This window comes from Hydra vulgaris, chromosome 07 (assembly GCF_038396675.1).
Source record: "Hydra vulgaris chromosome 07, alternate assembly HydraT2T_AEP".
NCBI classification, from domain to species: Eukaryota; Metazoa; Cnidaria; class Hydrozoa; order Anthoathecata; family Hydridae; genus Hydra; species Hydra vulgaris.
The window spans coordinates 22,590,001-22,602,500 of NC_088926.1; the positions used below are offsets into that span (position 1 = coordinate 22,590,001).

Consider the following 12,500-nt stretch of genomic DNA (forward strand, 5'->3'; position numbering starts at 1 on the left):
GAAACTGTTGCTGAAAAAATTGCCAAACTTATTGATGAATACAATTTGTGGAATTTAATTAAGATGATCATTACTGATACAACAAACGTCAATACTGGGAAGAGAAATGGAGTTGTTGTGAAGTTGCAACGTATGTTTAAATTAAAGGGTGTCACAATACCACAATTTATCGGTTGTCAGCATCACGTACAAGACAGGATTCTCCGTCTGGTGATGGACGAAGAACTTGGGGGTGATACCAAATCTTCAAACATTGAATACCCATTTGTGTCTGAACTGTTGAATAAGTATGATGAACTGAAGGATAAGTTCGTGAATGGAACTGTAGAAATTCTTGATAAATCAGGGTGGAGAGACAATATGAAGTTTTTGTACCATTTAACAAGAGTGTTTAGGTTCTATGAAGAACAAAGAAACTTCCCTCTGATTCACTTTCAGAACATTCCTAATATGAGCAATGCCAGATGGAACTCAAGAGCCATTCTCGCCATTCTGGCGTTCATTCTTATGCCTGAAGCGAGAAAGAATTTGGAGAAGGTTTGCAGGTTCATTTCATATGAGTGGGCAGAACATTGGTTTAGTAGTCAAAAGTACAATGACAATGACTTCAAGAATTTATCTGATGTATTGAAGCCTTACAAAAAGGCATTGCAGTCATTCAAAAATCACTGGAAGAAAGAGCCATCCGTCATCGACATACCACGAAGTAATCAGATAGCTGAACGTGCAATCAAGGTGATGCAAGACCTGTATGCTTCCTGCAGAAAGAAAGACAAACTGCAACTTCGATTCATTCTAAGTAATAAGCGCTAGACTCTTTATGAGACGTGAGCATCATGTGACCCATGTACTAAACACAGTAGGCCTATAGACACAGACAGTTATGTATATTGTTGTACTAGACGCTTTGATACTGTTAATTTTGTAATACTTGTATAATTATATATCACATAATGTTTTTTGTTATATCACAGTACATGTTGCATAAATAAATAAAATAAAAACAGGAGTATGACTCTTACAACATCTTCAGCCTTTAATATTCATTTACTGTACAAAAGTGTACCTATTGAAAATTCGATTTTTTGGTTTTGGGGTGACCTTTTTTCAAAATATGTCAAAATGAAACATCTATTCGTTCTTTTTACATAAAAGTTCATTGAATTACGATACAGGCCTAGTAGGTTGCAAAAAAGTCATATCCCTAATATATATATATATGTATATATTTATATATATATATGTATATTTATATATATTTATTCATATATATATATATTTATTTATAAATATATATATATATATTTATATATATATATATATATATATATGTATATATATGTATATATATATATATATATATTTATATATATTTATATATATATATATATATATATATATATATATATATATATATATATATATATATATATATATTTATAAAAATGACACCACTAAGACTTTAATATTTTGAATGCTGAAAAAAATCTCTCTTTTTATGAAGCTGTTGCGAGAGAAACAACAAAAAATTTAAAGTTATCTCTAACCAAAATATGATATGCAATGAATATTTGGGGATGTTTAATAATTTTTGGGAAGATTTTCCACGCGAGTTTATTAAGACAACCCTGACACAAATGTTTTTTAATATTTACCTATCAACGAAAACTATATATCTCAAAACTAAATATAAAAATTTAGTGAAATTCAGCCCTAAAAATTAGAAAATGACTATTTTAGTAATCGTTAAAAACAAGCACACTTAGTTTAAGCAGGCTTTAAAAATCGTTTATAATAAATGACACTACTAATATTTTATAGATGTTTTATAAAAATTATGTATATATTTAGTTTTGAATAAGTTTAATAATATTAACTTGAAAATATTTAAAACAATTTTTACTTGCATTAGCTTTCTTTTTTATTTTGTTGCAAAAATCAAGTATATTACCAATTTTATATAAGTTATATTAACATCTTACAAAAGTTTTTATTACCTATATAGCTAAATAGGTTACAGTTCCAGCGACAACAAATATTTTTTTGTTTCTATATTGTGTTATTATTGAAGTTAAAAGATTGTTTAATCTTGTTAATACTAAGTGATTGTTGGCGTTAAAAGTAATTTTAAATTAGCTATTCTGTAATGAATTAAATTTCTGATAAAGCAAAAACTTATTACATAGGCAGCAAGTCTAACACTTCTTAATAAGTACGCAGTCAATCCTTTTTCATATCTTTTTCATCTGTTGTTTTATGTTGAATCAGACAGTAGCAAGGTGTCTTACTTTAATGTGGTGCATCAGGCTAAATAAATCGTTTAAAATGTTTTTTCAGCAACTTGCAATTTGCTGAAACTTCATCTTAAGTTACAGGCAACAACTTACAGTATTGCAACAATATATATAAGCAACAACTTATACAGTATTGTTTATAAATTTTGATTGCTTTCTAAAGTTATAGAAACGTTTGTCATGCAGGGGCGCCAGTTATGATAAAGTCGGCTAGATTAGTTAAGGATATCATCATACATTGCAGTAGACTTTGAAACTAGAGGAATATTCATGGGACATCATATTTTAGTTAGAGATAATTTTAATTTTTCTGCTGTATCTCTCGCAACAACTTCATAATTGAAGAGATTTTTTTTCTGCATTCAGCATAATAAATATTAAATTATTGCTTAAACTTATAGGCACGCTTTGAAATTTTTTAAATTCATTTAGTAATAAAAGAAATATTTTTGCACAATTATTAATATTAGTAAAAAACTCCTCAAAAACGGGTAGAAGTTCTACCGTAGGAAGGGATACTTGATATACTGTCAGTAAGATATAGTTTTCTACCTTTTAAGGTTAAAAGTCATACCGTAAAATGTGTAGTTTTCTTCCTTCTAAGTTAGAAAGTTGTACATTTAAGTTAAAAAAGTTTATAACAAATAATTTTTTTGCTATAGTTTAAGTGATATTAAGGTATAATTTTGAACCTTAGAAGGTAGAAAGTTATGCCATATTAAAGTTACACTGCAAATTCTACCCTAAGGAGAAATTTATCTATTTTTTTAGAAGTGTGATCCAGAAATAACTGCTTTTAATCCATCTAAAACGATAAAATAGTTCCTGAGGTTTTCTTGTCTAAAAAAAGCTACCAACATATATAATGTAAAAAGTGACATATAATTATCAACTAATCCGGCTAAGTAAACTTTATGTAAAATAGAAAGTTTATTAAGCTCTATTAGCTATCATTTTAAAAAAATATTCTCTAAACATATGGTACTTTGCATTTATACTCATTAATATCTATCTAGTAATACATTCATGTTTGCATCTATAACATATTTGTACATAGTATATTCAAACCACTACAAATTCTTTCACGTAACTACATTTAATAACTGTTGGTGTCTTTATTTTGTTCTTTATTCGTCTTTTTCATTCTGTATACAAAATGCATATGCAATATAAAGTTGTAATTAAAACTGAATAACCAAAACAAAAACAATTTGCTCCTGACATTTCAATATATATCCTTAAATATGTTCAACTAAGCTAGAGCGAAATACTATGTTTTTAATTTGATACCCTCTAAAGTAGGCTGAGAACTAGTATAGAGAGGAATTTGAGTGTTATAAGAAAATGGTCCGCTTTTCCAGACTATTTAAAAACTATGACTATGATAAGATGCACGGGTTTAAAGATTACCACCAACTTTATCAAGAGCTTGACCTTTAAAAAGATCATTGTCTTCGAGTTCTTAAAAATACAAGTTACAGTTTTATATGTTTTTATTACTGTTTACAAAGGACTCAAAATGCGTTCTCATTAAGCTGCTTGAATTAAATTAATTACCCGTCTTTGAAAGTTTCTATACTAATTTAAAAATAACAAAAGCTTTATCTATTACTACAGAAGTCACCGAACTAATATCTAACATAAAAGTGATTAGATCTTATTACTGTTAAAGTAGAAATTAACAAAGTATAATAAAGAAAATAAATATTTAAGAATACATTATGGTGCGGTCAAAAATACATAAAGAAATATTAAAAGCCCAGGCCTGCTGTCTTCTCTTAAAGTGTTCTGTGTCAAAGGCACACAAATAAGTAAAGGCAGCAGCAGCGTTGAATTGATGAAAAACTATAACAAATTCAAATCATCACTCAAGTTTTGAAACAAGTTTCTGTTTTCTGTTAACAACTGAATAACTAAACCTCTTTAAATAAAAATAATTTTAACTCTTCTAAACATCTGCATGATGATGCTAGTAAAAAAAGCGGATCTAAAAAATTTGAGCTAAAACATTAATCAAAAATTGAAAAAAAGCAAAAAAGAAATATAATTTGCTTCAAACATACGTTCAGCAAAAATGCTTCACCAAATATTGGAAAAGAGTTTTTAAAATAAATAGACAAGCATTTTCTCTGCCTCCACAAAATTCTCATGTATATATACATATATACACATATATATATATATATATATATATACATATATATATATATATATACATATATACACATATATATATATATATATATATATATATATATATATATATATATATATATATATATATTTATAAATATATATATATATATATTTATATAGTATATTTATATCTATAAATAAATATATATATATATATATATATATATTTATATATATATATATATATATATATATAAATATATATACAAATATATATATAGTTTATATATATCTTCAAACATATATATATATATATATATATATATATATATATATATATATATATATATATATATATATATATATATATATATACATTTATATAGATATATATATATACATATATATATATAGATATATATATATATATATATTTATGTATATATATATATATACGTATGTATATATATATATATATATATATATATATATATATATATATATATATATATATATATATATATGTATATATATATATATATATATATGTATATATATGCATATATATATATAAATTTATATATATATTTATATATATATATATATATATATATATATGTATTTATATATATATGTATATATATATATATATATATATATATATATATATAAATATATATATATATATATATATATATATATGCATATATATATATATATATATATATATATATATATTGCTCTGTTCTTTTAGAACATTGAGCATTCTGTTTGTAGAATACGCTATTATAATTTATATATATATATATATATATATATATATATATATATATATATATATATATATATAAATATATATACATATATATATATATATATATATATATATATATGTATATATATATATATATATATATATATATATATATATATATATATATATATATATATATATATATACATATATATATATATATAAATTATGTTAATGCATTCTACAAACAGAGTGCTCAATGTGCGAAAAGAACAGAGCAATACTAAATTAGTAAAAACACTTATCTAATTTTTGATTACTTCAACACTGTGTTTCACCATCAGTAGGTTCATCAGGAAGAATCTTCCTGAGTTCTTCCTGATGAACCTACTGATGGTGAAACACAGTGTTAAAGTAATCAAAAATTAGATAAGTGTTTTTACTTATATATATATATATATATATATATATATATATTGATATATAGATATATGGATGTTTATACATTGTTTTTTTAGGATTAACAATTTTTTAATTGTATAAGCATATGTTTTATATTTTTTCTAGACACAAACTATAATCCTATTGTTATTCCTCTCAAAGGTATATAAAATTTTTTTTAATAGTTGTGAACCTTTTCTTAGTTTATAAAAAATATTAGTTTATAGGTGTTGTTTAAGATATATAATGGTTTTAAATAAATCAGAAATAATAGGGATTCAAAATAAATGGAAGCTACTTGAGATAAGTAACACAAAAGTTCACGCAGAAACACACATAGACACATGCACCCATATATTTAAATATATATAGATTTTGTTTTGCTTTGTTATGCTTATACTTATATTTTTTTTTAATATGTTTTTTCTACTATGAAAGTTTTTTAGATGTCATGCTTACCTTGTTTTGTTTGAGTTTATTTTTATTTCGGTATAAGGCATAGTTATGAATTTGTAAAGGTTTTCCTGTACGCAGACAACCATTGCCATTTATAACATTTCTTTATTCAATCATTTTTAGGTTTTTTTTAAACTTTTAAAAACAAAAGTTGCATTTTACCTATTTTATATGTCAATATATTTTTAATACCTTTTTCTTTAAAACTAATGATTATGCTAAATATTTTTCAATCTTTTGTTAAAAAATTCATTTGTCATTGTGCTTTTTTTTATTTTTTGTGAATAAAAATATTATAAGATATAAAAATATTAAAAATGTTTCTAAATTGACTGCAATAACAATTTATTAAAAATTTTTATTGGAATTCTTAAATATTAATTTACTCATTATTATCATTTTTATATTTAAGTAATAATTGGGGCCAGAAAATCCCTCCTCCAGCAAGAAATTCAAATGTGTAAAAATATTCTAACCACTACAGCCGTGGTGTAGTTATAAGAATTATGACTCAAAACCAAGAGGTTCGAGGTTAAACGCCTGCTCTTGCCTAATAGACAACATTGGTAAGGAAGAAGACGTTAGGCTAATTAAATGCTGTTCAGGTGTGCTCTCAGATAAGAGGGTAGGAATTCCTGGGATAATCTTTTGAATCAGTAAAAACAAAAATAAAAATATAGTAAGTAAACGAAGGTTAAAAAAAATTGGGCCCACTTAAATTTAATTTTTAATCTGCTAAACACTAAGCAATATTTACTCTAAAAAACTTGAAAAAACTTATTAGGAAACCTTTATCAATAAAAGAAGTTAATAATTTTTATTTCTTCATTTGAAATAAAGTTTTACAATTGATTTTAGCTGTATTTTTATCACTGAATTTAATTATGACAACAGTTTTTATTTCAGTAAATTTTTTATATTTACATCTCACATGTATAAAGTTTGGTAACTGTAGTTTATATGTTTGTCATGTATTCAATTAACCAGTCAGTTTCTTGCAAAAAATACAACAGGTAGAGTAACCATATTTTAAATGAAGTGACCTTCAACTAGAGTAAAAATAAGTATGTGAGATTCCGCCGTGCAGAATATATAAAAGTTAGTGTCGCGTCATATTTTTGTTTTGAAAAGTGCTGTTGTTGAGTTAGCCCAAAATAAATTGCGTTGCAAGTTGTTGTTGCTTTTTTGTTTTTGGACTTAGATAAAATGAGTTCAAGGAAAAAATTTGAATGAATCACCCTGATGTTTTTTGTTACATATGCGGATAATAATGTTAAAAGAAAACAAAAACACAGTCAGTGACTTTGTAAAGTGAGCTTATCTTTCATACTTTGGAGTTAGGTTCGGCGATCAAGATAAAACCTGGGTTCCACATCACAACGCCAATGACAGGGGTTTACAGTAGAGGGGCAAAATTGTCAATTTCTAAAAAAAGTCCTCTAAATAGATATTTTTGAAGTAACAGGGGGAGGGACGGTAGATCCCGCTGCCCTCCTTTACTTTCCCAACGTTATTGGCTCTACATTAGGTCTGTAACACTTACACATAACATTTACGACAGTAGGCTACTATAATAAGAAAAAGTATGAAATTTAGCGTGCAATGGTTTGGAGATAACCTGGAAACCATTTTAATAATTGATGTTTTTTCATATTAAATATTACTAGAATCAATTGAAGTAACCGTAGCAAGTGGACTTATATTGATATATTATCTGCAAGGCGATAAGATTCTTCACTCATTGGAAGTGCCGTTCCCAACGTTTCTCGGGCTACCAAAGCTCTGTGAGGATGAAGATTGTGTTTCTAATCAGCCTTCTGATACTAATAAAGTTGTCAGTGACTTTGAGGAAATGTCATCAATTCCACATTCAATCAACTAAGATTTGTTGAAAGACCTTACCAGATAACTCAATTTGACAAAAGAAGCTTCTGTGTTAATTTCTTCCAGATTGAGAGACAAATATTTACTGGATCAAGAAAGTTAACTTTCTACCGCACACGAGAAAAGGATCTGCTATCCTTCTTTTCTCAAGAAGAAGATCTTATAAATTTTAATTAAATTAGTGGACTCCTGAAAAAGATTAGTCTTACTGAATATTTTCAAGATGATTGGTATCAATTTTCTTTCCCCTATATACACGTTGGAAGAAGAGAAATTTAGTCTTACAATTAAGCCCCAAAATTATTGACAGCTTAAAGCAAAATCTAATATGTCTTCCTATACACAATACGAACGAATTTGGTTCAATAAATATCCTTGTTTTTTTGCTTCTGGGATAGCAAGAAAAAAATACTTTTTCTCCACTGTATATCAAGCTGGGCCTTAGAAAGTAGCTCTTAAAGAGTCTCGTTAAAAAAGGATATATAAGGCAGAATATGTCACAGTTGAGTACCGAAAAAGTTAATACAGGAGAATTCAATTTTTCTCAAGCAAGACAACTTATAAGCGACTCTGACTTCGTGAAATCAATCAATGAGGCTGAGCAAAAAGCCTGGACTTTATTTTTTAAGATTGTTAGATTTTCTGGGCAAATGCAACGATGAAAACTAATAAAATGTTTAACTTGTAAAGAAGATGCTTAGGAGTTTCAAATCACTTAGAAGTAGTTTAAGTATTTAGTTGCACTATTTATTCAGTCATTTAGACTGCTATCCTAAAAACTTAGGAGACATGAGTCAGCAAAAATGTGAAAGATTTCACCATGATATTAAAGCTAATACCCGCTCCCAAGCAAGTTAGGACACGCACATGATGGCATTTTACTTCTGCAGTTAAAAAAAAGATTATTCCAAAATACATTCAAGAGTGTCACGGAAAAAAAGCTTCTTGAGTGTTTAGTGAGTATAGTATGTTTTATAAATATTTTTTCCATTTATCTTTCATATAATAATTATACATATATAACAAAGTTTATTATAGTATATTTTCATATAATTGTATAGCATTATAATTAATTTTCCATGTTTACTTTCTTAATTTGATCCAAATTAAAACTATTTTCAATAAAATATAAACCATTTTCATAAAATTATAGAGACTTTTGCTTCATAAGGTAAAGGGCCGTCCCCCCTGGCCCTTTTAGTTGGCGCCTCTGATTTCACTAAAATATAATATTTTAGTGAAATAAGAGGCCCCATTCTATTAATTAATTCATTTTTTTACCTCAATAATTTTGAGCAGATCTAATCCACTCTAAGTTATTGAGCTAAAAAAAAGCTTTATCTAATTAATTTGTGCCTCATGACTAAGCCAAACAAGTTTCTAATAAAAATGCTAACTAATAACTAATCAAATTAGAAATCTCTCTTGCTAGAGATAAATAATGTTAATAAAAAGACAACAGTTAACAATGTAATAATATTTATTTGCGAAAGTAAATTCACTAAAAATATTTAAAAAGAAAAATAAGTTAAAATACTATTTATCAGTCTAATTTGCCTCTTTGTTCAAACTTTCTACCCAAATTCAAATATATTTGAGTCATCTATATTAAAATCAATAATATCCTACCTCAAAAATAAGAATAATTAACTTTTTTATTGAAAATTTTATAATTATAAATTTTAACGTAGTCAAATTGTAAATAAAGTTGTATATTTTTTAATATGTTTATGAAATTTTATATCATTTCTATTATTTAAATACAATTACTTTTTGTTTACAAATTCTTGATTTGTATTACCAACTTTACTTTTTTAAGTTACAAAGTCAAAGAGTTATTTCGCTTAACTATATAGAGGCCATTAATACTAACTAGTATTATTAATATTGATAATTATAGATACTTATTAGTATTTGTGTTAGTAACACTTATTTCTATGAATGATTAGAAGTAATGGCCGAAGAAAATGAATATAATGTGTCTAGCTAAAATAATGTGTCTAGCTAAAAACTTACTAAGTTTTAAGGCACTGTATGCTTTTTAGCATGAAGAAATGGACTTCAGCTTTTTTAGCAATTGCCAATTTTTATTTAATGATTACTTTGCACCTTAAATTGTACCTACCAGAAATATATATTGAAATTACATACCTAGCATACAGCAATAAAGTTTTCCAGATACTCTATCTTTACTAAATAAATCTTGAACACAACAAACCATCGATGCATATAATCAAAGCCATACAGTTGCCTTTCTACATATTTACCTCCAAGGGCCTTTATAGCAGTTTTCTATTTAAAAAATTTCATAAAAATTTATTTTGATCAAGGAAAAATTTCCTTTTAAAACTTGCTAATAAGTTCACCATAAAACTAAAAAATAAATTTATTTTAAAGAAGCATATTGACAAATTTTTCTTTTCAAAAAGTGAAAATTATTTGCTGAGACAAGCCGTCTGAGCTTGAGGTAACGTTTATCATCAGTGAACTTATTGAAATTTTTTGTAGTTGCGAAAAGCCTTATTTTGCGAAAAGAGAACTGCAATGCAAAACAAGGAAGAGTCACATATCTTAGATGTCTACAAAAAATATGTGCAACCTTTTTAAACTAGTACGAAAAAAAAAAATATATGGAAAAGGTATTATTGCTCCTTTCAGTTTTTTTGTTTTTTTTCTTATTTAGTTTACAAAGGTCATTTCTTTTGAATAAAAAGACTTTTAAATTCGTCCAAAAACAAATTTCACCCAAGTTCAAGCATATTAAATTTACATATATTACCAATTATTTATAAACTAATTGGTACATTTATATGGTTAATATAGTAATACATAGCCGTCTAAAAACCCATTATATAATATTAAAATAAAGAATGAAATTAAAAACATTATAAGATATTTAGGTTTCTCTTCTAAGCATATTTTTTTTCTTTTTGTTTTTTAATAATTTTTTTTAACTTTTTTATTTTTTTTATTACTATTATTTTATTTTTTTTTCCTTTTATTTTCTTTTTTTTCTTTTTTTTCTTTTACTGATTATATAAACTGCACCTACCTTTCAAAAAAAATAAAACATAATTACAAATTTATAAATAATTAGCAGAGAGGGGCTCAAAGAAGATTTGGATGGCATAGTACGAAACTAATCTTTTCACAGAGCCCCCACAAGTTATAACAATAATAGTAAAAAATGATTCATAATTTAAGTAGAAAATTTAGCACAAAAAAAAAAGTAAAAAAGAAAATATGATATTTAAAAATAAAATCAGAGAAAAAAGATATATCAATTAAAAGTACTAACACCCTCAATTAGTCAAAAAAGAGTATATAATAATTAAAATACCATACAGTCAATGAAGAATATAAAGTAACAAAAAATATTAATAGTTGCCAATAGTTAAAAAAAAAAAAAAAAAAAAAGTGAAAATACAAATCTGTAAGAAAAAAAAAGATATATATATTTTATTTTGATACAAATAGTTAAAATAAGATATAATATATATAAATGTATACACCCGTATTATACAAAAAAAGTTAATGAACTAGAAAAAGTTCAACGAAGAGCAACCAAAATGATACCGGAACTAAGACATCTTGAGTACGAAAAAAGACTAGAAATTTTGGTTACGACAACTATAGAGACTCGGTGGCTAAGAGGTGACTTGATCCAGAAATTTATTGGTTGGATCAAGTCACCTCAAAAAAGATATTTAAAAGTATTGAAAAGATTGATTTTAAACAAAATCAAACAGTGTACTCTATTTGCTCATATGGTTCAACATCTAACATTAGAGGAGCAAAACATAGATTGAAACCTGAATTGGTTAAAAATTGTATGAAAAGGCAATATTTTTTCAGCAATAGAAATATTTATGGATGGAATAGTCTACCAGCAGAAGTCGTTCAATCAATTACACTTAACAGCTTTAAATCAAACTTGCAATTGGTCGATTAAAAAGCAATAGCAAACAAGACGAAAAGTAAGAAAACTCATTATTAACGCTTTTTTATATAAAACTGAACAGTAATTAGTATATACCGGCTGTCAAAGATATTGCCTGGCGCTTTATCTCATCAGCATTAACTATTACTATTTTTATTATTATTTTTTTTATTGTTTATTATTGTTATTATTGTTATTATTGTTATTATTGTTATTATTGTTATTATTGTTATTTTTGTTATTATTGTTATTACTGTCAGAAGCGGATCCAGCTTTTTTTAGTCTTTGAGATAGCTAACTTCCAGATATGGAGCAAACACCAAAATCTTTATATGTTTATACTTATGTCGAATAAGGATGCTTTGCAAAAAATTGCGAAGATTGGAGGCTGGGAACAAAAAAACCCCAAATTATGTGCCCCCCCTGCCCCAAACGTGAGAGCAACAAGTTGATAAAATATTTTTTGTACTATTCTCAACTAGACTTATATTCATCGATAAATTTTAAGTTTCATAGTATTATCTTTCAGTGTTCAAAAATAATGACTATATAAAATTTATAACCTCCTCAAATTGAGGGGGGTTTAAACTTTATA

At 25.8% G+C, this 12,500-nt stretch overlaps 1 protein-coding gene across 7 annotated transcripts in view; it reads left to right on the forward strand.

Moving 5' to 3' along the window:
• LOC136082347 (uncharacterized) overlaps positions 1 to 12,500 on the forward strand; it is a 448,050-nt gene that overhangs the window by 241,159 nt on the left and 194,391 nt on the right. For all 7 annotated transcript variants that reach the window (XM_065801362.1, XM_065801364.1, XM_065801367.1 and 4 more), the window contains exon 19: positions 5,752 to 5,787. In XM_065801362.1, coding sequence (XP_065657434.1) covers positions 5,752 to 5,787 — 36 coding nt within the window. The remainder of the gene's footprint in view (positions 1 to 5,751; positions 5,788 to 12,500) is intronic.